The following is a 25,775-nucleotide window of genomic DNA, read 5'->3' on the forward strand; positions in this document are numbered from 1 at the left end:
GCAAGTTTTCCCTTCAACCAGGTAGGCGTACAGCACAGAACTTTGCAGCGGACATTTGCCTTCTTGGAGGAGCACATTAGAAAAAAGAATAACGCTTCCACAATCAGTGGAGGAGCAGCACCAATTGGAGGCAGTACTCAGATTAATTTAAACAATCCAAGTGAATTGTCCTCTTTAAAGACATGTGGCATGTCATTTATATGTCATAAAACGTCACAGTACCTGGGACCCCCACCTACATCCAGGCAGATCCTATTTTCATCAGAGAAGAACTTATAGTTCTCATAAATATGAATGAAAAGCTGAGTGTGCACGAGCATTTATCGATCATCTGTCATTTGGACACAAAATCTTGTCCCCTCATCCCTAAATTTCACACCAGTGTTGCTTCCCTGATGGGTTTTGTTGATGTTTTCAGAAAACCATCTTAATCATCAAACTGTTAGGTAGACCTCATGGGCCAGACGCCCCCCTAATTACTCACAGGGTATCACAGAGGTGGCAGATTTGACAAGAGAGATCATATGCTGCTTGGTTTTGATGCACAAACATTTCTCGGATTAAGAAATATAATGGACTCCTATTGACACTTATTTATCAAAGTCCCCCATATTTTTATTTTTGCAGAGAAATGGGATACATTTTATCTAAAAAGTATATGATGTAAATACAGACAATATAAAAATCATTTTTAACACTCAGACAACATATTTTTCTTTGATAATAAAATAGCAAAATAATGGGCATCACCCAACTAGAACACAGTAATACCTTTTCCAGCCGCTTGCAAAGATCTGCACAGAGGATAAATTCTTTGGCCCTCATTAGGCACTTAAGGGACAGCTTAGGCTCTCGACATTCCAGGTAAGTCTTGGCAAGCTTTAAGTAAGCCAAAGGTTTTACCCTGTGGGGGGAAAATATATATATATGGAAAAGATTGTTCCATGACACTTAAGTCATCATGTTACAGTTCTGGAAGTGAGGGCTGTCACAAGCCTGAAGTGGAGGTGCCTACTTTGCATTGGATTTCTTTGTCTGCAGATTTAATACTTCATCATTGGCAAATGCAAGCTTTTCTTTTTCCATTGCGCCACCTTTTTGGTAACACTTTGCAGCAACCTGAAAATATACAATATTTCTTTTAAAAGTTCTACAGATCTAAATGGCTTTAAAAGGACGTCATTCACCTTTTATTAGGTTAAAATCATTTAAATCATTCATTCTCTGAAAACTTTTTTATTTAAAGGGGATATTCATAATGGTTATTTTTTTCTAAATATGTTGGGACATGATTTGGCGGCACCTACTAACGTTTAAGCTTAAGGGTATGTGCCCACGGTCCGGAATAGCAATGTTCTGGACGCATCTTACATGCCCTGCTGCCAAAACGCTGCGTTCCAGGTTATAGAAATCCCATGCCCACTGCAGAGGTGTATCTAGGGTTTCTGGCATCCGGGGCATATGCCCCCCCTTCAGCCCCATCATTGCCCTCTCCTCCCCCACCAACCCCATCATTGCCCTCTCCCCGTCAGCCCCATCATTGCCCTCTCCTCCTCCACCATCCCCATCATTGCTCTCTCCCCGTCAGCCCCATCATTGCCCTCTCCTCCCCCACCATCCCCATCATTGCTCTCTCCGTCAGCCCCATCATTGCCCTCTCCTCCTCCACCATCCCCATCATTGCTCTCTCCCCGTCAGCCTCATCATTGCCCTCTCCTCTTCCACCATCCCCATCATTGCTCTCTCCCCGTCAGCCCCATCATTGCCCTCTCCTCCTCCACCATCCCCATCATTGCTCTCTCCCAGTCAGCCCCATCATTGCCCTCTCCTCCCCCCCACACACACACCATTCACTTCTCTGCACATTCCCCTGCAGCGCGATATATATACACACACACACACACACACCCCCAATACTGGGCCACACATTCACATACACACACCTTCACATACACACACACACACATTCACACACACATTTACATACACACACACCTCACCTCTCCTCGCGCTCTGCCGCAGCATCTCATCGCCTTCCTCTGACACAGCCGGCCGCTGAATGATGACGTCATCCAGCGGCGCGTCTGTGTGAGAGGAAACAGGAAGACAGATCGCTGGGCAGCGGAGCTGCAGGGATTTCTCCCTGCCCGCCGCAGCCACTCTGCAGGGGCCCCCCTCCACCTCTGCACACGTTGGGAGCCGGCGCTCTGCAGCTTCTCTGTGCCGGCTGTCAGCTTGACATTCGGCAGAGAACAGCTGACTCCCAGACCGGGGGCGGCAGAATGAAGCCGCCAGGGGAGACACTGCGGACCGCCGAATTAGGCGGCCCGACTGCGCCCCCCTTCCGGCTGACCCCCAAGATACACCTGTTGTGAATTCCGTTCTTGGGCTCCATCCTGTGGTTGCGAATGGTATTTTGGGGCGTTCTGCTCTTGGGCTCCCTCTGGTGGTTTCAAGTGGAACTTAGCAGCTGCGTTCACTAATCGGTTTCCTGGCCTTGTTATTTAACTGGGCTCTTGGCTTTAGTGGATGCCAGCTGTCAATGTATTTCCTCTGGATTCTGTCCTTTCCTTGAAGTTCTCTGTTGGCCAGTCCATTTTCAGCTTAAGATAAGTCTGCTACTTTTTGGGTGTTTCCCTGCTTATGACCTTCTGTTCAGTTCAATTTATGTCTCTTTTGTCCAGCTTGTCATTATGAAATAATCCGGCTAGTTGGAAGCTCTGGGGTCGCAGATTTGCCCCTCCACACCGTGAGTCGGTGTGGTGGTTATTTTTGTAAACTCTGCGTGGACTTTTAGTTTTTATACTGACCGCACAGCAACCTATCCTATCTCTGTCTATTTAGATAGTACTGGCCTCCTTTGCTAAAAAATCTAGTTTCATTTCTGAGTTTGTCATTTCCCTCTCCACTCACTGTCAATATTTGTGGGGGGCTATCTTCCTTTGGGGGTTTCTCTGAGGCGAGATAGCTTTCCGTTTCCATCTTTAGGGGTAGCTAGTTCTTAGGCTGTGCAGAGGCGTCTAGGCAGAGTTAGGTACGCTCCACGGCTATTTCTAGTGTTGGTGTTAGGAGTAGGGATTGCGGTCAGTAAAGTTACCACCTCCTCAGAGCTAGTCCTATTTTTGTTTTACCCACCAGGTCATTTCAGTGCTGCTCCGTAGTGAGTCCATGATTGGTTTTGCCCACCAGGTCATCTCAGTACCGCTCCGTACCCACCAGGTCATAACATACACCACTGGCCCACTGAGCTTCTATTTGACACTGCATAAACTCAAACATGGTGCGGATTAACAGGCAGCAACGTGTCAATTACCCATTAGTCTTACTCATAGCCATTCAGTAAGTCCGCATGGTTCAGAGAGCACATGTGGGTTTACCTGCGTGATTAGAACGCAGCAAAAATACGCTGCTATATCCGACTGTGGGCACATCGCCTTACAGATTGTTCAAGCAACATCCCTCACAGACTACACAGCACTACTCTTCTTAAAATGGCAACTGAAGGAGGAGAACATGACCAGACCTGTCCATGGCTTTCTCTAAACAGATGGCACTAACGCGATGTGAACCTAGCCTTACTAAAACACAGCGGTCTTAGGCACAGTGGTTTTTAATTGGAGGGGGGCTGCTGGATGATGCAGTCTGTGAGGAAGGCAGGGCTAACAAATCTAAGAGGAAATAATCTCTATTTTAACATATCTGTAAGTGCCACAATGTCATGTCGATAACCATTCTAAGAATAAGTGGGTAAACTCTTTAAAGGGAACCTGTCATCAGATTTGAGCGATGCGAGATACGGCCACCACGTTCCAGCCCTCATTTACAGCATTCTATAATGCTTTATATCTGCCCTCAACCTGACCTGCAAGACAAGAAAAATAACTTTTATTACACTCACCTGCGGGCGCTCCGGTCCTAGGGGTGTCGATGTTCTTGGTCAGACGCCTGCCAGCTTCTTACGATTGTCGTCATCTACACAGTCTCCCCGGCATCGCGCTCCTGCGCAGGTGTACTTCTCTACCCTGGTGATGGCAGAGCAAAGTACTGCAGTGCACATGTGCTGAGAAAGGTCAAAGAGCACTACAGTACTTTGCTCTGCCCTAGTCAGGAGCAAGAGCTCGATGCCGAGGAGGCGGTGTGGATGACACAAGGATATGTCATCCACAAGAAGGAGGACGGCATTGAAAGAAGAAAGGATGTACCGGACCAAGACCAGCGACGCCCCTAGGACCAAACATCTGAGTATGAGGTGAGTATAATAAGTTATTTTTCTTGTATATACTTCTGTTCAACAAATAATAAATATCTGAATACATTAACAAATGGGTAACTCCATTCCCTAGGTGAACAAGGAGTGTCCCTACTCTAAGTGACTGACAGTGTAGACAGTCTAGGGCACACCGGGGCAGTGTCAGTGTGCCTAGACAGTCCTCACTGTCAGTTACTTTGCTAGTGTAGGGACATTCCTTGTTCACCTAGGGAATGGAATTACCCATTTGTTACTTTTTTTCAGAAATATGTTATTTATTGGAAAATGATACCCAGGTGTCAATCTATTTATCGATTTATGGTAAAGGAACAGCACAACAGAGAGCCCTGCCTCAAACATAATTTTGGAGTTCCCGAGTTAGGCATGTTATGTACAGTACTGGCCAAAATTTTGGACACAACTATTTATTTCTTTTAAATACAATTTATACAGATTATATTCACAAAATAATTTTTAGCAGCTACTTCTTTAATATAACTACGGTACCTTCCAACACTGGTGGCTTGCATAGTAATCTCCTTGAGAGATCCATTCCTTTTTAGTGGATGTTTTCACAAACATGTTATCATCCAGATCTGGTTGAAAAAAAAAAAAAAGAAAAAGAGATCATCTATTACTACCTATATAAGAGTAAGGGGCTATGAATTATTGCATAATTTCAGAAAAAAAAGAGAAAGACTGAAAGTGCCCATACACCTTTGATTACTATTTGCCAAATGCCTGTTTGTCAAACAAAAATACCCTTCCCCATTTTTCCATATAAAATAATTGGAGAAAAATGAAAAACTGGGGTTTTGCTGCAGGAACTGTTCCAGATCCAGCTTTAGTATCAGAAGTTTGTATTGAAAACCTGTCTTGCAAATGAAAAGCTTCAAACATAGCAATTAGATACACTGTATTTTTCGTCATTTTTTTGGGGGGAGAAATGGGGTGCATCTTATAGCTGGAATATACTTACAAGTAGTGTGGCGGCAGCAGGAGTCGGGCAATTGTGCAGCGGTCTGACGCTGCAGGGCGATGATCACACTCCCTTCCCAGGGTGGCCATTTTCACAGAGGCCATCGCATTGCAGAAATGGTAGTGCGGGGCCTCCGAGCTTTCACAAAATGCCGGCGCATCCCCACAGAGCACCGCCGAACCTGCTGCACCAGCCTGGGATGGGATTTCCCGGAGGCCACCACATCACAGCAATGAATGTGCGGGGGCTCCAGGCTTTCAGAAAATGTCGGCAGAGCCCCCGTACCTATAGCAGCGCCAAACGTGCCGCACCAGTCTGGGATGGGAGTCATATCGCTGGACTACCGAACACCGCTGTAACCACACTCCACCAGCGCTCCGATCCCCCCGATAAGCTGAATTCGGACTGTAAGACGGATTCCCATTTGATACATTAATTTTTTCTCCCTATTTTCCTTCTGAAAATTTGGGGTGTGTATTATGGTCCAGGCGTCTTCTAGTCCGAAAAATATGGGTATATACTGTGAAGGAAATAATTATTTGATCCCTTGCTGATTGTGTAAGTTTATAAAGATAAATTCAAGAAAAAAGTTATCCGCACCTACTGCACTTACTGGGTCAAATAAGTCACACACAACAAAATAGCGGATTGCTTATATATGCCCAAAAGGAAACTGGGTGCTCATTCATGGATGTGGAGAGTACATAAAAAAAAATGATGAAGAGCACTTGCCGTCCGTAAAATTCCAGTCTTTATTACGACACACAAGTCATTAGCAGGAAAGCAAGGGAGAACGCGAACTGTGAAAGGACGACGGACGTTTTGCGCTACCGCGTTTCCACGGGTCCATTATTTAAAATTATAGACTGTTCATGTCTTTGTCAGTGGGCAAACTTACAAAATCAGCAAGGGATCAAATAATTAGTTAATCTCTGTGTATATATATACACAGAGAACTAACCGGCAGATAGTTGCCAATTACCTGTCTGTTCTGCCCAGTGACAATCTCTGTAGGCTCAGTGTAGCCACAGGCCGCTCCTGACAGTGATTCTCATGCTTCTGCTAACATCACGTCGACAGAGCAGCATCTTGACTTCTGCTCTGCATAGTCGACTGGGTGTCATTGTCAATGTCATGTTGATTGATAGCCAGTTCCCCGCTGCCTGTGAAGAGCGGCTGTCAATCAGCAGGTCATAGGTAGTGATGTCCTGTAACAGAGCAGACCAGGAGAGAAAGAGCTGCTCTGCTGGCGTGAGGTGAAATGAAGCAGGAGACGGACTGCCTGAGCTGAAAAAAACATCCAAAGTTCCGAATAACACCTTTAATTTTAACATTAACAATTGTAATTTTGCCCAGAATCGTGAAATCAATATTCGCTTTGCACCTTCAAATCAGGCTAATATCCAGTAAGCAGGATCTATAGTTGAGAGGTAGTTTTAATACTGTGTATACTGCTGCTAGAAAAATGTGATGTAGCAGCTTTGTCAACTTGGGAGGGTGCAGGAAGGAAGCACTACAGTCCCTGAGGTTTAGTGGCAAGATGCGGTTCACCTTCAGAACAATCCAGTGCAGGATTCTTTATTGTGGCGGTCATGGTCACACTGCTGAGCTTCAGAGAGAGTTATTACCGCAGCTTGTTCTTCTTACAGATTGGGCCATACTGTTACGCGAGATTAGGCTTCAGCGTGACCTGATCTGTCTGAAATAACTCACACTGAATCTCACAAGTGCTACAGCACACCTGACATTACAATATGTGGCTGATATAATATCTGACTCCTTGTAGTCATAGGATCATAGAAACATGATAAACAATCCTGTATTTAAAGGGGTTGTCCAGGTTTGGCATGAAAGTCTCTAGCCACTCTATGTGACTGCAGACTTGTAAATCCTCACAGAGCGTACAGTGCACGCTGTCAGGAAGGATTCTTCAACGCCTGACAAGTCAATTGAGAGAGGCTGCACATATCTAGTCACAAGGTGGCCGGGAGAAAGCATATCGCCTACTTGCGGTCACATGACAAAATGAGGCCTTTCTCTCAAATAGCCACTCTGACTGGCCCATTTGTCTGGCATATGCCATTTTAGGTCAGTTTTGGCAGCAACCAGCACATGCGGAGTGCACAGATGAAGCCAGTACACTGGAGATCACTGCACATATATACGGGCTGCCTTGGAATTTCAGCAGCAATAATATCGGCATTAACGCACCTTTGTTTTTATCTGTCTGGACCACCTGAACTAAATTTCCTTTCACAAAGTAATCAAACGCAGGCGCTCGCTTCTCATGGTTTTCATCAAATATCCAGAGGTTGACTCTGGCTCTAGTTATAGCTGTATACAGTTGTTTCAGTTCTCCATTTAGCATCTACATTAGAACAATGAGAAGTTAGGTTAAAATACAACAATGTGAATAACTAGTGCAATGAAAACACAAAATTAGTTACAAATGAAAAGGAAAACCTAAAACAAAAAAATAAAAATAAAGGTTAAATGTGTTAAATCATTTAAAGGGAACCGGTCACCAGGTTTGGCCGATAATACGGCCATCACCTTTCAGGGCTGATATACAGCATTCTATAATGCTGTATATCTGGCCCCAACCCGAACTGCAAGAGAAGAAAAATAACTTTTATTACACTCACCTGCGAGGCGGTCCGTTCCGATGGGTGTCATTCCACTTGGTCAGGCAGCTGCCTTCTTTTTGTGATGCCATATCTCCTCAGCACAGCGCTCCTGCGCAGGCTTACTTATCTGACCTGTCGAGGGCAGAGCAAAGTCCTGCAGTGCGCAGGCGCCGGGAAAGGTCAAAGAGTCCCGGCGCCTGCGCACTACAGTACTTTGCTCTGCCCTCAATAGGTCAGATAAGTACTCCTGCGCAGGAGCGCGATGCCGGGGAGACTGTGTGGATGACAAAAGGACGCGTCATCCACACAAAGCAAGCAGGAGGACGGGGATTGTAAGAAGATGGGAGGCGCCAGACCAAGACCAGCGACGCCCATCGGACCGGAGCGCCCTGCAGGTGAGTATAATGAAACTGATTTTTCTTCTCTTCTAGATTAGGTTGGGGGCTTATATATCTATATATATAATTGTCTAAGGGTTTTTCCGTCTGTCTGTCTGTCTGTCTGTCTGTCTGTCTGTCTGTCTGTCCTGGAAATAACTCCATATAAGGTATGGTCTACAAACAGGATACCTTATATGGAGTGGTCGGCGGTTTGTAGACCATACCTTATATGGAGTGGTCGGCGGTTTGTAGACCATACCTTATATGGAGTGGTCGGCGGTTTGTAGACCATACCTTATATGGAGTGGTCGGCGGTTTGTAGACCATACCTTATATGGAGTGGTCGACGGTTTGTCGGGCGGCCTCGACCAATCAGAGATGGGCACAGCATGGCGACGATGATGTCATAATGGTTGCCATGGCGACGATGATGTCATAAAGGTTGCCTCGACCAATCAGCGACGGGCACAGTCTGCCGCGAATCACATACTACGGGGACATGCATATTCTAGAATACCCGATGCATTAGAATCGGGCCACAGTCTAGTAGTATTATAGAATGCTGTATATCAGCCCTGAAAGGTGATGGCCGTATCTCTAATCGGCCAAACCTGGTGACAGGTTCACTTTAAAACAAAATATTAATATTAGTGCCTACCTACCTGGCCAAGGATATAAAGCATGTTTTTCCCTTTTGATATGAACTTACAGGTTGCTAAAATACTGAAACAGGAGATGGCGGCTGCTACTGATAAAATTCTGAGGACAGGAGGAGGGAGGAGCTACAATCAGAGCTCCTCCCCCTCAGTCTACATAGAATCTCTTCAGTAGCTGCCATCTCCTATCTCAGTATAGGGAATAACCTCTGAATAACACAGCCATCATCTGCCAGCTAAGAGGCGGGCTCAGTTTCTGAGCAAGCATCAAAGCAAGAGCCAGCATATGATGTACCAGTCTGTCATACATCAGTAAGCGGATAAATGGAATCGGTTTTTGCTAGGTAATCTGAAGACAGCATAATGTAGAGGTTGAAACACTTAATTCAGCGATATGACACTTATCAAGCTGTGTGCTGTTAACTTGTAATGAAGATTTGATCATCAGAATATTATCACTGCTAGGACATCAGCTGAGAGTGAGGCCTAGTCCAACTACACTCCCACCTGTGATAAGCAGCTCACTGCCTATAGACCATGTAAACAAAGAGCCTCGTGTGGGTGGGGTAAGCACTCAGAGCTCTGCTACATGTTATATCTAAGAACTCTGATTGTGTCAGAACAGCTGCACCCAGTAGATTAAGTGATACATCGCTGGATTAAGAGTCTCTTTGCCTACATCATGCTGCTCTAAGACGAGGTAGCAAAAAACCTGGTGACAGATTCCCTTTAAACACCGCTGTTCAACAGATGGCTTTGTTTCAGATATCACTTTCTCACATTCACATTTTTAACTAGCAACACTCAGCGACTTGTTTGTTTCTATCCTCCTCCTTTACTCCTTATAGCAGATTTTTTTGGCACTATAATCAATACTAAAGACTTATAATACAAATTAGTTACTATAAAGAACCTTGTGCATTTGTGGATCATCCAATGGTCTATGCGCAGAATTGCAAGCATTCTCCAAAGGAACTTCTAGAAGAGGCCGATTCCCCTGTTTTTTTAAAGGCGCTGGACTAAAGGAAGAAATTATTCTCCACTCCTTGGAAGCCTGAAAAAACAAGCACAAAAGTACATGCTTGCATCACTTATTAACAAATATTTTCTGATGTATAACTAGGAAGCTAATGCCAGAATACAGTATACTGTATGCTTTAGGATGTACATTTACATTGATTGTGGATTTAAAACACATGAAAAACTCTAGACTACGGTAGATTCTACAAGTGCATTACACGAGAGACTGGATACCTCAGAGTCTGTAAAGAAATTGTACAAAAGAACATCATCAAACTCCAAGCCTTTTGCCTCATAAATAGTCAGAACAAGGGCAAGGCTCAATTCTTCTGGGATATTGTCCTTGGCTTTTTCATTTACTACCAAAATCACCTAAAAAATAAAAGCAAAGAAGCAACGGGTTAACTTACAAAGTCCGATTAAGTCCTTTTACAACAGTAAAATACATTCATCTGTGGAGCTTAGTCTGAAAACAAACATGTGATTTATGAATTTTACAACTGCTCCATTCACTGCCACAATGGCTGGAAACAAGTGGCCACATGGTGGATATAAGCTCATTTTCTCCCTGTAGCTGCTGCTCCAGTACAGCATCATAACAGGATTTTAATCCGATTTACCTGCAGATTAACCCCATTTTTGCACATAAAGAGCATTTCTGGACATGAAAAGTTCCCTTAAAATATCTTATCTTACATAATAAGGATAAGAATTTCATTTCTTGATTTAAAGGGAATATGCCACCAAACTTTCCCAAAATAAAAGCACAGCCACCACCTTTAAGGCCTGTTTTACAGTATTCTAATATGCAAGCCCCCAATCCCCACTGCATAGCAAAAAAAGACCTTTTCTTATACCACTTGACCCGGCGCCTCTTCTCCTCCTAGGATATCATATGGATGACGTGTCCCCTAATCGCACACTACAGCGCTTTGCTCTACCCTCGGCAGGGCAGAGAGAAGGGTGCAGGAGCGCAATGGGGGACACTGAGTGGATCACGTAGGACGCGCCATCCACATGAAGCAGAGAAGCAGGACAGCACTGCAAGAGAGGAGGCGCCAGATCAAGCCCTTCACACCGGGCCGCACTGTATGTGGGTATAATAAAAGGTATTTGCAGAGGGATTGGGGACTTGTATACAGCTTATTAGAATGCTGTAAAAGAGGCCTTAAAAGGTGTTGGTTAGACTTTATATTGGGAAAACCTGGTGACAGGTTCCCTTTAAACAATCTTTATTGTCTCTATGCAGTTTGGTTTTATGAAAGGCTCATAAGTTTTTTGTGGGAGGGGTTGGCCAACCAATCCTTCTCTCGTCTGGGACGCCATGTCAGAGATTATGGGACGTGGCTTATGCTCCTGCTACTTTTACCTAGACCTAGGCTCATCACAGTATGTGTTCGGGTTTGATTCCCTCCTTCTCTAACTCTCATTCTGCATTGCCTTTCTGGCTGCACCTTCAAAGCTTGTATATGACCTGTGATTTCCCTCTTGCTGCTTCTCTAGCTTTCACGCCACGCTCCTTGGCAAGTCATATACAAGCTGTGAAGGTGCGGGCAGCCAGTGCAGAATGACAGTGTGGAGAGACTGGCTATGTGTGGGTTTCCTTATGCATTGGTCAGGGTGCTGATTTGCATAAGCAGCAAGCCATGCCTCCTGATCTATGACATAGCATCTCAGAAGGGAGGTGAAGCGCTCAAGAGCAAAAAGCAGCGCTGTGAAGTGATATCATAGTCAGAAGCAGTAAATCACATGATAGGAATAGAAGCCTTTATAGTTTTAGTTAGAATGTACATTGAAATACATTTTTATCTCCCCGAAGTACTACTTTAAAATGCGAGTCTTTGTAAATTCCCCCATAGTTTTGAACATTTATAAAAAGTTTTATATTACAATTTGCTTTTCTATACCATATGAATTCCGCATTTCTGACCTTTTGAGAGATTACCATTGCAAATGACAATTTCTAGGCATTACTTTATGAACAAAAGACTTAATATTAATATTTTATAACCTGATGTGCTCCAAATTCTATTGGTTGTGTCTTCCTTTTGTTGCCGCGTAATAATATTGCCAAATCACTAACACAGCATGAATCAAGAACCGTCGGCTTTGGACCATCAAACAAACCACAGTCTCGTGGCAATCGATCAAATGACTCTGGGAAGAAGTACTGCAGCAGGTCCACAACTCCAGATGCTAAATGAAGAATGCCTTTTACAAGAGGGGGAAAAAAAGACACAAAATAAGCAGCTAGAAATTTTGAAAAATATGTAACAAGTACAAACATCATTACAGTGAATCTGTTACCATGAATAAATGGCATCAACAACTATAATGTACACTTAAAGGGGTTGTCCCGAGAATAAAGTACATTTTAATTAATAGATCTAGGAATAATAATAATTTCCACAATTGGATGTGTTTAAAGAAATGTCCCTGTGCTGGATAATCTTATACATGTGCCCCTGCTGTGTACTGTGTAATGGCCGTGTCTGACCGTACAGGGACATGGTCTGATCATACCACATCTCCTGGGCAGGGGAGGAAGCAAAAGAGTCTACAGACAGGACAGCACGGAATCACAGATGATTTTTTATGTGAGGTAAAACATTTCCCTGCCTGTTTTTAAACATGTTTTACCCCACGGAAAGCAGCATCTGGGATCCCATACTGTAATACTGTATACTCTTTTGCTTCCTCCTCTGCTCAGGAGCTGTGGTATATCCTACCATGTCCCTGTACGGTCAGACACGGTCATTACACAGTTCACAGCAGGGGCGCATGTAGAAGATTATCTCAGCACAGGAACATTTTATTTTAACACATCCAATTGTGGCACTTATTATTTCTAGATCTATTGATTAAAGGGAACCTGTCACCTGAATTTGGCGGGACCAGTTTTGGGTCATATGGGGGGGGGGGTTTCGGGTGTATGATTCACCCTCTCCTTACCCGCTGGCTGCATGCTGGCCGCAATATTGGATTGAAGTTCATTCTCTGTCCTCTGGAGTACACGCCTGCGCAATGCAATATTGCCTTACGCAGGTGTGTACTATGGAGGACAGAGAATGAACTTCAATCCAATATTGCAGCCAGCATGCAGCCAGCGGGTAAGGAAAGGGTGAATCAAACAGCCGAAAACCCCGCCCATATGACCCAAAACTGGTCCCGCCAAATTCAGGTGACAGGTTCCCTTTAAAGGTACTTCGTACTTCGATGAGGAAAACCCCTTTAAATGCTTCTTAACAGCCATCAGAGTATTACCTATATGCTAACTGGTATGTATGCTGGTATATTAACAGTTCCAGTAGTTCATATTGCTGTTGGTACATATGCTACCTACAGCTGTGACTACTTAAAGGGAAATTGTCATTGGATTTATGCTATGAATCAGAGCCTGGCTGTGCGATTGTAGGCATGTATGTTTTACCCTTAAACACAATGGCGGCTCATAAATAATAGTTTGAAAAGCCAACCGAGAACTATAGACAGAGACCTGACTAGTTTGGTGTGGTCAGTTGGCTTCGTTCATGTGTGTATATATGGAGAGACACGTCAATCAACTGGAGAAGGATGGGTAGATGCTGGCCAGCTACATCATCGGCCTAGTTAAGTTCCCCCTATAGCCTGGGCCAGTATTTCAAATAATATATTCTCTGACATATTTGCAGTGTTTCAGAGTAAAACATACCTGTCTGAAATCACCAGGCTCCGATTACTGCTGCCCGTGGTCTGGCAGCAAGAGTTTAATGACAGGTTCCCTTTAATATTACAGAATTTTACTTGAAAGAGTATTTAGTGTCAGAATCTGTTACACAGGTACAAAGCATTTACGTAAAGATCAAAAAAAGATACAATGTAAGGTAATTTTGAGAATGACTTAGGCTACCTGTACTTCTTGTACTCCACAATTGGAAACTGCAAGCAGCTCACTGCAAATTCCACTGGTTCCCACTAGTGATGAGTGATCACTGAAATGCTTGTGTGCCGAGTCGAGCAAATCGTAATGCTCGGGTACATGACCCGAGTAACGAGTATAATGGAAGTTAATGGGAAACACGATAATTTTTCCAGCGGCCCCCTACTGGAGGTCTGGAAAGGGTCTAATTGCTGAAATCAATGGAAGCAGCACTGAAATGGCATGGGAACAGCACAGGGAAGACGCCTGGAAGCATCTCTGAATCCCAGGTCGAACAATGGGAACAATGTTGTCAAGAGTATTATGTTACTTTTACTGACTGACAATAAACCGCAATTAAAATGTGTTTGACTAGAAAACATGTTAAAAAACATTCTTTCCAGAAAATGACTTGTATATGAGGTAAAATAAAAAGAGGCTATGTTCACACGTAGTGTTTTTGGTGCGATTTTGAAAGCTTGATTTCTTTCAATGGTGAAAAAACATTCACCAGGAATATCTGTCCATGTGGTGTGCGAGACATGATCAGACTCATCCTGTTTAATTTATGAAGAAGGGACTCAGTCATAATTTTTTTTTTTATGCTCATCAGGCGGCCATAACTATTTATAGAGGGCCAGCAGTCAGCCCTCACTAAGCATTTTTGGAGGGGCAGAAGACGTCTATGCTTGCATAGCTGTATATTGCAACTGCAATGTAATTTATCTATCTGAAGTGGGGACATTTTTCTTACGTATTAATACTGTAAAGTTTGAAACATGGAGGGCCAGCAGGCGGCCCTCACAATTTTTAGAGGGTCAGCAGGCGTCTTGTGGACAGATGAGACCTAGATAGAGCTTTCTGGTAAAGCACATCATTCTACTGTTTACTGTAAATGGAATGAAGCCTACAAATTAAAGAACACAGTAGTTACAGTCAAATATGGTGGAGGTTCAAAGATATCTTGGGGTTGCTTTGCTGCGTCTGGCACTGTGTGTTTTGACTGTGTGCAAGGCATCATGAAATGTGAAGATTCACAAAGGATTTTTGTTGTCAATGTAGTGCCCAGTATCAGAACGCTGGGTTTGCATCCTAGGTCATGGGTCTTTCAGCAAGACAGTGACCTCAAACATACTTCAAGAATCCCCCAGAAATAGATGGAAACAAAGCACTGGAGGGTTCAGAAGTGGTAATTCCAGCTCTTGTAGCATAAAGTATCCCACCTCTACCTCTTACATACAGATGCTACAGAGAAACTGCAAATGGACACATTAAATCAGTTACTTTTGCCTGCTTTAAAGAATTTCTGAGTACAGATCACCATAACAAATATGAATTGGTCAATGAGTGCATGGGAACAAGCAGCAGCAAGGACTAGAATTTCAAAAGGCAATAATCCGTGACTAGATGTCGATCATACACTATTCCTACAGCCACACCTCACCGTAGACGAATTGCAGAAAATAATAATCTTTCTTTTTATATAGAGCTAACATATTCCGCAGCGCTTTACAGTTTGCACACATTATCATCGCTGTCCCCGATGGGGCTCACAATCTAAATCCCCTATCAGTATGTCTTTGGAATGTGGGAGGAAACTGGAGTACCCAGAGGAAATCCACGCAAACACGGGGAGAACATACAAACTCTTTGCCGATGTTGTCCTTGGTGGGGTTTGAATTCAGGACTCCAGCGCTGCAAGGCTGCAGTGCTATCCACTGAGCCACCGTACTGCCCTACGGTATTATTGTAGAATCTACAAGGGATTTGACCCACCCTGAAAATATATTTTCTTGTACGTGGCAGCAACAACCTGTCGAGGAACACAAGCAACACTGCCAGATTTGATGAATTTCTGGGTAGAGATCACCGTAAAAAATATGAAAAGGTCAATGAGTGGATGGAAAAAAGTAGTAGCACCGACTAGAATTCATAAAGCAATAATCTTTGACTAGATGCCTGTAATACGCTATCCTCTACTGCCACACCTCACCCTATATGAATTCCAGATAAGAGCAGTACTATTGTAGAATATAGAAGGGATTTGCATCAGTCCTGAAAACTTATTTTCTTGTACGTGGCAGAAACAAACTCTGGAGGAACGCAAGCAACACTGACAACTTTGATTAATTTCTGAGTATAGATCACCGTAATAAACACAAATTGGTTAATGATTGCATGTAAAGAAGTAGCAAGGATTAGAATTTATAAGTCAATAATCCCTGACTAGATGCCTGTCATATACTATCCATAGTGCCACACCTCACCAAAGAAGAATTGCAAATGAGAGCAGTATTATTACAGAATAGAATCTATTTGAATTAGCCCTAAAAAAAAGTGAGTAGTTTAATGTAGCAGCATCAAGGACTTATTTCTTCAACCCTGCTGGGAAATATAGTGGAGCATTTCGCATCTACTCAGCCTGATATGGAGGAGACCAGGATATTCTGTACTTACTATACAAAGTCTCCTGTCCTGGCTGTCAAATCCTGTATGCAGTATGAGACCTTTCTATGTGAAGACCACCCAGACAGCCCACAAGGCTCTGGATCATATACTAACAGAACCCACCAGCTCTTTTAGTTTCTAAAAATGTTCCCTCAACTAGAAGGTGGAGCCTCAAAAAGCATTTTTTCCCCATTACGAACGGGTGGGTCTCCTACACTGGTAAAGCATATGCACTAAGAGTAAGGGATGCCAAAAATTAGAAGGAGGCACTACAATACCCCTTTGAAGAGATGTAGTGGAGGGCCTCAGAAAACATTTTTTCCTCATTATTAAGGAGTGGGTATCCTAGACTGGTAATGCACATGCACTAAGTGCATTGGCTGAAAAACATTAATCCCTTGGAGGTATACATATATATCAAAGAACGATAGAGGTAGGCCTCTCAAAATTCTTAATGCGGGCATCATAAACACCCTCAAAAAATTTATAGCGAGGGTAACATGATCACTCTACTGATATGGTGGTGGAGGAAGGACGACACAAAAAAGAGGAAATCCTGAAACATTTACCCATGTTTTGGTGGGAAAGGGTGCATGGGAATAGACCAGAAAAAACCTCCACTGGATTTGAGTTTATGTTCCGCTGCTGTCATCCGATGGTGTTGACAATTCTGGGCCACCTTGTTATTTTGATAAAAGTCAGTCTGTCAGCATTTTCAGTTGACAGATGGATGAGCCTATTAGTTATAATACCCCAAGCGACATTAAAAACTCGCTCTGACAAAACACTAGCGCCAGGGCAGGTCAGGACCTCCAAGGCATAGAAAGATAATTCATGCCGCCTGTCTAGCTTGGATACCCAATAGTTGTAATGCACAGAAGATTCATAGAGGACGCTGGTATGGTTGAGTAAGGTACTTTAGCATCTTCCAAAACTCCCCCCCCCTTGTCAGAGTACCATGCGCATTAGGGCCTGGGCTGTGTGAGGGTCTGAAAAAACTGTTGCAGACCTTTGAGAGTGTTCCCCTGCCTCTACAGCATCTGGTGTGTGTCTCCCTCGTCTCCATTCCTTGGTTGCCCAAGGAACTATGACCTTTGTCACCAGCATTGTCAGATGGGATTTTTTTAATAATTCTTCCACTAAGGCCTTCTGGTACTGCAACATTTTATTAGACTTTTCTGCCACGGGAAGGAAAGATGTGAAGCTCTCCTTGTAATCTGGGTCTAGAAGGGTAACTAACCAGCAACTAGTGTTGACCGAAATGTATACAACGCGAAGGTCCCGGGAAAGGCAGCAGAACATAAAGTAAGCCATATGTGACAGACTGCCAAAAGCCAAGACTTCCCTCTCCCCACCAAAGGACAACTGTCCATTTTGTCCTCCTCCTCTGTCTTCAGGCCATCCATGCTGAACAGACGAGATGAAGGTGGTGTGGGTAGTACCGTCTGTAGCACAAGCAACCAGCTCCTGTTTCTCCTCCTCCTCAACCAATCCGCGTTGAGAAGGTGAGATGAGGCTGGGCGATGTAGCATCACCCAGTAATGTTTCTTACTCCATCTCAACTTGCTCTGCATTCAAAGCCTCCTCTTTAATTGTGAGCAGCGAGCATTTCAGTAGACAAAGAAGCGGGGTGGTGACGCCGATAATAGCATTATCGCCACTCACCATCTTGGTCGAGTCCTCCAAGTTTTTGAGAACCACACAGATGTCAGACATCCATGCCCACTCATCAGCTATTATGTACAGAGGCTAACCAGTATACTGATGGGCACGGTGTAGCTGGCATTCAACTATTGCCCTGTGCTGCTCACAAAGCCTTGCCAACATACGTAATGCTGAGTCCCAATGTGTGGTGACATCGCACACCAGTCGGTGAGCTGGAAGTTGCAAATGCTGCTGCAGCACTGCCATGGCGGTGGCTGTTATGTTGGGCTGGTGGTTAGGAGCACTAGAAATGACCAGATGAGCAAACTAGCAATACAGGACGAGCTCTGGGAAGTGGGAGCTCTGCTGACCGCAAGCATTAATCCTATCAACAACAACTAGAAATAGCCGTGGAGCGTTCCTGACTCTGCCTAGACGCCTCTTCACAGCCTATGAGCTAACTACCCCTAAAGATAGAAAATACAGCCTAGCTTGCCTCAGAGAAATTCCCCAAAGAAATAGGCAGCCCCCACATATATTGACTGTGAGTTAAGATGGAAGTCACAAACACAGGAATTAAATAGGTTTCAGCATAGGAGGCCAGACTGAACTAAACAGACTGAGGATAGAAAAGGTATCTTTGCGGTCAGCATAAAAACTAACAAAAAACCACGCAGAGTGTACAAAAGAAACCACCGCACCGACTCACGGCGCGGTGGTGCCACTCTGCATCCCAGAGCTTCCAGCTAACAAGATTAAATATAATAGCAAGCTGGACAAAAACACAGTGGTAACAAATAAGCTAGCAGGGACTTAGCTTTTGCTGAAGTAGACAGGTCATCTGAAAGATCCAAGAGAACTGAACCAGTACTAGGACATTGACAGCTGGCATCAAGTAACGATCTGAGTAGAGTTAAATAGAGCAGCCAGCCAAGGCCTGAACGATATCAGCTGGAGAAGGAATCTCAGAACCAGCAGCTCCACTCACAGCCACCAGAGGGAGTCCATGAACAGAACTCGCCGAAGTACCATTCATAACCACAGGAGGGAGCTCGAGAACAGAATTCACAACAGTACCCCCCCCCCCTTGAGGAGGGGTCACCGAACCCTCACCAGAGCCTCCAGGCCGCTCCAGACGAGCCAAATGAAAGGCACGAACAAGATCGGCAGCATGAACATCAGAGGCAACTACCCAGGAATTATCCTCCTGACCATAACCTTTCCACTTGACTAGGTACTGAAGTTTCCGTCTCGAAATACGAGAATCCAAAATCTTCTCCACCACATACTCCAACTCCCCCTCAACCAACACCGGGGCAGGAGGATCAACGGAGGGAACCATAGGAGCCACATATCTCCACAACAACGACCTATGGAACACATTATGGATGGCGAAAGAAGCTGGAAGGTCCAAACGAAATGACACAGGATTAATAATTTCAGAAATCTTATAAGGACCAATGAAACGAGGCTTAAACTTAGGAGACGAAACCTTCATAGGAACAAAACGAGACGACAACCAAACCAAATCCCCAACACGAAGTCGGGGACCAACACAGCGACGGCGGTTAGCGAAACGTTGAGCCTTCTCCTGGGACAATGTCAAATTGTCCACTACATGAGTCCAAATTTGCTGCAACCTGTCCACCACAGAATCCACACCAGGACAGTCCGAAGGCTCAACCTGCCCTGAAGAAAAACGAGGGTGGAAACCAGAATTACAGAAAAAAGGCGAAACCAAAGTGGCCGAGCTGGCCCGATTATTAAGGGCGAACTCAGCCAAAGGCAAGAAGGACACCCAATCATCCTGATCAGCAGAAACAAAGCATCTCAGATATGTCTCCAAAGTCTGATTGGTTCGTTCGGTTTGGCCATTTGTCTGAGGATGGAAAGCTGAAGAAAAAGACAAATCAATGCCCATCTTAGCACAAAAGGACCGCCAAAATCTTGAAACAAACTGGGAACCTCTGTCCGACACAATGTTCTCCGGAATGCCATGTAAACGAACCACATGCTGGAAAAACAATGGCACCAAATCAGAGGAGGAAGGCAATTTAGGCAAAGGTACCAAATGGACCATCTTAGAGAAGCGATCATAAACCATCCAGATAACTGACATCCTCTGAGAGACAGGGAGATCTGAAATAAAATCCATGGAAATATGCGTCCAGGGCCTTTTCGGGACCGGCAAGGGCAAAAGCAACCCACTGGCACGAGAACAGCAGGGCTTAGCCCGAGCACAAGTCCCACAGGACTGCACAAAAGAACGCACATCTCGTGACAAGGAAGGCCACCAAAAGGATCTAGCCACCAAATCCCTGGTACCAAAGATTCCAGGATGACCAGCCAACACCGAACAATGAACCTCAGAGATAACTCTACTAGTCCATCTATCAGGGACAAACAGCTTCTCCGCTGGGCAACGGTCAGGTCTATCAGCCTGAAACTCCTGCAGCACCCGCCGCAAATCAGGGGAGATGGCAGATAAAATTACCCCCTCTTTGAGAATACCAGCCGGCTCAGGAACTCCCGGAGAATCAGGTACAAAACTCCTTGAAAGGGCATCAGCCTTCACATTCTTAGAACCCGGAAGGTACGAAACCACAAAATTGAAGCGGGAGAAAAACAGTGACCATCGAGCCTGTCTAGGATTCAACCGCTTGGCAGACTCGAGATAAGTCAGATTCTTGTGATCCGTCAAGACCACCACGCAATGTTTGGCTCCTTCAAGCCAATGTCGCCACTCCTCAAACGCCCACTTCATAGCCAACAACTCTCGATTACCCACATCATAATTGCGCTCAGCAGGCGAAAACTTTCTAGAAAAGAAAGCACATGGTTTCATCACAGAGTCATCAGAACCTCTTTGAGACAAAACAGCCCCTGCTCCAATCTCAGAAGCATCCACCTCGACCTGAAACGGGAGCGAAACATCTGGCTGACACAACACAGGGGCAGAAGAAAAACGACGCTTCAGCTCCTGAAAAGCCTCAACGGCCGCAGAGGACCAATTGACCACATCAGCACCTTTCTTGGTTAAATCAGTCAATGGTTTAACAACACTAGAAAAATTAGCGATGAAGCGACGGTAAAAATTAGCAAAGCCCAGAAATTTCTGAAGGCTCTTCACAGACGTAGGCTGAGTCCAATCATAAATGGCCTGAACTTTAACAGGGTCCATCTCGATAGTAGAAGGGGAAAAAATGAAGCCCAAAAATGAAACCTTCTGAACTCCAAAGAGACATTTAGACCCCTTCACAAACAAGGAATGAGCACGAAGGACCTGGAACACCATTCTGACCTGCTTCACATGAGACTCCCAATCGTCCGAAAAGACCAAAATATCATCCAAATATACAATCATGAATCTATCCAGGTACTTTCGGAAGATGTCATGCATAAAGGACTGAAACACAGATGGAGCATTAGAAAGCCCGAATGGCATCACCAAGTACTCAAAATGGCCCTCGGGCGTATTAAATGCTGTTTTCCATTTGTCGCCCCGTTTAATACGCACAAGATTATACGCCCCTCGAAGATCTATCTTGGTGAACCAGCTAGCTCCCTTAATCCGAGCAAACAAAATCAGACAGTAGCGGCAAAGGGTACTGAAATTTGACGGTGATTTTATTAAGAAGGCGGTAATCTATACAAGGTCTCAGAGAACCATCCTTCTTGGCCACAAAAAAGAACCCTGCTCCCAACGGTGACGACGACGGGTGAATATGCCCTTTCTCCAAGGACTCCTTGATATAACTCCGCATTGCAGCGTGTTCTAGCACAGATAAATTGAACAGTCGGCCCTTCGGAAACTTACTACCAGGAATCAAATTAATAGCACAATCGCAATCCCTATGAGGAGGTAGGGCACTGGATTTGGGCTCATCAAATACATCCCGGTAATCTGACAAGAACTCAGGGACTTCAGAAGGATTGGAAGACGAAATAGACAACAATGGGACATCCCCATGTATCCCTTGACAACCCCAACTGGATACAGACATTGATTTCCAGTCCAATATAGGATTATGGACCTGCAGCCATGGCAAACCCAAAACGACCACATCATGCAGATTATGCAACACCAAAAAGCGGATATCCTCCTGATGTGCACAAGCCATGCACATGGTCAATTGAGTCCAGTACTGAGGCTTATTCTTGGCCAAAGGTGTAGCATCAATTCCTCTCAATGGAATAGGATACTGCAAGGGCTCCAAGAAAAAAACCACAGCGCCTGGCAAACTCCAAGTCCATCAAATACAGTGCAGCGCCTGAATCCACAAATGCCATAACAGAATAGGACGACAAAGAGCAAATCAGAGTAACGGACAAAAGAAATTTTGGCTGTACCGTACCAATGGTGGCAGACCTAGCGAACCGTTTAGTGCGCTTAGGACAATCAGAGATAGCATGAGTGGAGTCACCACAGTAAAAACACAGCCCATTCTGACGTCTGTATTCTTGCCGTTCAGCTCTGGTCAAGGTCCTATCACATTGCATAGGCTCAGGCTTCTGCTCAGAAAACACCGCCAAATGGTGCACATCTTTGCGCTCACGTAAGCGTAGATCGAAATGAATGGCCAAGGACATAGACTCATTCAGACCAGCAGGCGTGGGGAATCCCACCATAACATCCTTAAGGGCTTCAGAAAGACCCTTTCTGAAAATTGCCGCCAGGGCACACTCATTCCACTGAGTAAGCACAGAACACTTTCTGAACTTCTGACAATATACCTCCGCTTCATCCTGACCCTGACACAAAGCCAGCAAAATTTTCTCTGCCTGATCCACTGAATCTGGTTCATCATAAAGCAATCCAAGCGCCAGAAAAAACGCATCTACATTACGCAATGCAGGATCTCCTGGCGCAAGGGAAAATGCCCAGTCTTGAGGGTCGCCACGTAGCAAAGAAATAATGATTTTTACTTGCTGAATGGGGTCACCAGAGGAGCGGGGTTTCAAAGCAAAAAACAGTCTACAATTATTTTTGAAATTCAGGAACTTAGATCTATCCCCAGAAAACAAATCAGGAATTGGAATTCTGGGTTCTAACAACGGGTTCTGAACTACATAATCTTGAATGCCTTGTACCCTTGCAGTGAGTTGATCCACACAAGAGGACAGACCTTGAATGTCCATATCTGCACCTGTGTCCTGAACCACCCAGAGGTTAAGGGGAAAAGAAATACAAAACACGCTGCAGAGAAAAAAAAATGGTCTCAGAACTTCTCTTATCCCTCTATTGAGATGCATTAACACTTTGTAGGCCAGCTGTACTGTTATGTTGGGCTGGTGGTTAGGAGCACTAGAAATGACCAGATGAGCAAACTAGCAATACAGGACGAGCTCTGGGAAGTGGGAGCTCTGCTGACCGCAAGCACTAATCCTATCAACAACAACTAGAAATAGCCGTGGAGCGTTCCTGACTCTGCCTAGATGCCTCTTCACAGCCTAAGAGCTAACTACCCCTAAAGATAGAAAATACAGCCTACCTTGCCTCAGAGAAATTCCCCAAAGAAATAGGCAGCCCCCACATATATTGACTGTGAGTTAAGATGGAAGTCACAAACACAGGAATGAAATAGGTTTCAGCATAGGAGGCCAGACTGAACTAAACAGACTGAGGATAGAAAAGGTATCTTTGCGGTCAGCATAAAAACTAACAAAAAACCACGCAGAGTGTACAAAAGAAACCACCGCACCGACTCACGGCGCGGTGGTGCCACTCTGCATCCCAGAGCTTCCAGCTAACAAGATTAAATATAATAGCAAGCTGGACAAAAACACAGTGGTAACAAATAAGCTAGCAGGGACTTAGCTTTTGCTGAAGTAGACAGGTCATCTGAAAGATCCAAGAGAACTGAACCAGTACTAGGACATTGACAGCTGGCATCAAGTAATGATCTGAGTGGAGTTAAATAGAGCAGCCAGCCAAGGCCTGAACGATATCAGCTGGAGAAGGAATCTCAGAACCAGCAGCTCCACTCACAGCCACCAGAGGGAGTCCATGAACAGAACTCGCCGAAGTACCATTCATAACCACAGGAGGGAGCTCGAGAACAGAATTCACAACAGGTGGCACCTGTAGCTGACTTGCGGAAATGGGCACACACGCAGCGTACTTTCACAAGTAGCTCAGGCAGATCTGGGTAGGATTTGAGAAACTGCTGACCCACTAAGTCGAGCACATGGTATGTGGGTAAGGTTGCCAAGCTTCAGACCTGCCACCAGGTTACGGACATTGTTACGCACAACCATGGCTGGCTGTAGGTTCAGGGACGAGAGCCACAAACTAGTCTAGTCTGTTAGCCCTTTCAACAACTCTGTGGCGGTTTGTCACCTAAGCAAATTAGCTTCAGCAGACGCTGTTGCCGCTTGGCTAAGACAGTGCAGCAATGCTTCCAGCTTGCAACTGATGATGACATTTCAGAGAAGGAGAGGAAGGAGGTGCAGGAACTGCTGCAGAAGGTGGGGGAACCGTTAGTGAACCAGGGCCCGCAAACCTCGTGTCGGTAGCTCGTGTTTCGTCCCCTGGTCTGACTGGGTCCCGGCTGCCACAATGTTTACCCAGTGTGCCTTAGGAAAATGTAGCGTCCCTGGCAACAAACACTTGTCGGTGGTTAAGTAGACCTTCCCAGCAACAGCGTTGGGCAAGGCACGGCTGATGTTATGGGACATGTGCTTGTGTACGGCGGGGATGGCACACCAGGAGAAAGAGTGGCGGCTGGGGACCGAGATCAAAGGAACGTCTGCCACCAGGAGGTTGCAGAAAATTTCCGTCTTCATAAGCCTAAACGGCAACATTTCCAGGGCAAGCAGTCTGAAAATGCGCTGTGAGTGAGTGGATGTGTATTTACACTTGTGTTCCAAGGACTGGGGTAGGAACAACTGAATGCAGAACGGCAACAAGAATGTAGTTGTTGATGGTGGTTTCAAGTGTACAACGACAGTGCAGGGTGGGAGGCATCTTCACTTGCATCATGGACAGGGGACTGGCGTGCACGTAGAACAGGGGAACAGGCAGTGGTGTCACCTAGTAAAAAACAAAAAGCCAGCTCACCAGGCAGCCTCAGCAGGTGCACGGAACTTCCACGTTGATGTGCGTGGTGTTGAACAGTCAGAAGAAAAAAGGATTCGTTCCAGCTCCCAAGAATAAAATTCCAATTCTTTATTAATCCATATTAAAAATACAGACTGAATTACTCTCCATTGCACGGTAGGAAACGAGCTACGCGTTTCGATCTTAACAGATCTTTGTCAGAGCTACAAATGAATGAACATTTGACTTCATATAGCCACCATCAGCCAATAATCAACTGACCCAAAATCACATGACAGAGACAGGTCCTGCTAATATAAAAAGTGTGCACACATAAAAACAAGAATCAAAACATCAAATCCAGAACGCCTCCCGCATAAGAAGACAGCGTCTGGAATCACCTCCTTTTAGTCTATAAGATAGATTGCAACATATGCAATCTGTCTTACGTAGGCTGTACTTCTCGTAAACTAAGAGTACGAATTACGGAGCATTTACGGGATATAGGGAGGTCGGGTGATTTAGGTCGCTCTATGTCGGCAGTGTCTAGACATTTCAGTGTTCAACATGCAGGCAGCACAGATGGTTTCTGTGCATATGGTATTGAAAGAGTTAACAAACCCTTGCGAGGAGGTGATTCCAGACGCTGTCTTCTTATGCGGGAGGCGTTCTGGATTTATCACCTGAACACTCGCTTCCCTGCAGGGCTCAATAAACGTAATGAGTTGATGTACCATTATTAGGATTTTTTTGTGTCATGAGGATATAGCTTATTTTAAATATGTTCATATTTGTATAATTGTTTAGATGTAATGATGTTTTGATTCTTGTTTTT

At 44.7% G+C, this 25,775-nt stretch overlaps 1 protein-coding gene across 2 annotated transcripts in view; it reads right to left on the reverse strand.

Annotated features, from left to right (window-relative positions):
* The window catches only part of TRANK1 (tetratricopeptide repeat and ankyrin repeat containing 1), a 216,858-nt gene that overhangs the window by 21,271 nt on the left and 169,812 nt on the right, over positions 1-25,775 (reverse strand). For both annotated transcript variants that reach the window (XM_077269326.1, XM_077269327.1), the window contains exons 14-20: positions 11,923-12,122; positions 10,146-10,283; positions 9,805-9,945; positions 7,440-7,596; positions 4,757-4,845; positions 1,016-1,119; positions 772-904 (exon numbers count right to left, since the gene is read on the reverse strand). In XM_077269326.1, the coding sequence (XP_077125441.1) occupies positions 772-904; positions 1,016-1,119; positions 4,757-4,845; positions 7,440-7,596; positions 9,805-9,945; positions 10,146-10,283; positions 11,923-12,122 (962 nt within the window). The remainder of the gene's footprint in view (positions 1-771; positions 905-1,015; positions 1,120-4,756; positions 4,846-7,439; positions 7,597-9,804; positions 9,946-10,145; positions 10,284-11,922; positions 12,123-25,775) is intronic.

The sequence above is a fragment of the Ranitomeya variabilis genome, chromosome 6 (assembly GCF_051348905.1).
Source record: "Ranitomeya variabilis isolate aRanVar5 chromosome 6, aRanVar5.hap1, whole genome shotgun sequence".
Lineage (NCBI taxonomy): Eukaryota > Metazoa > Chordata > Amphibia > Anura > Dendrobatidae > Ranitomeya > Ranitomeya variabilis.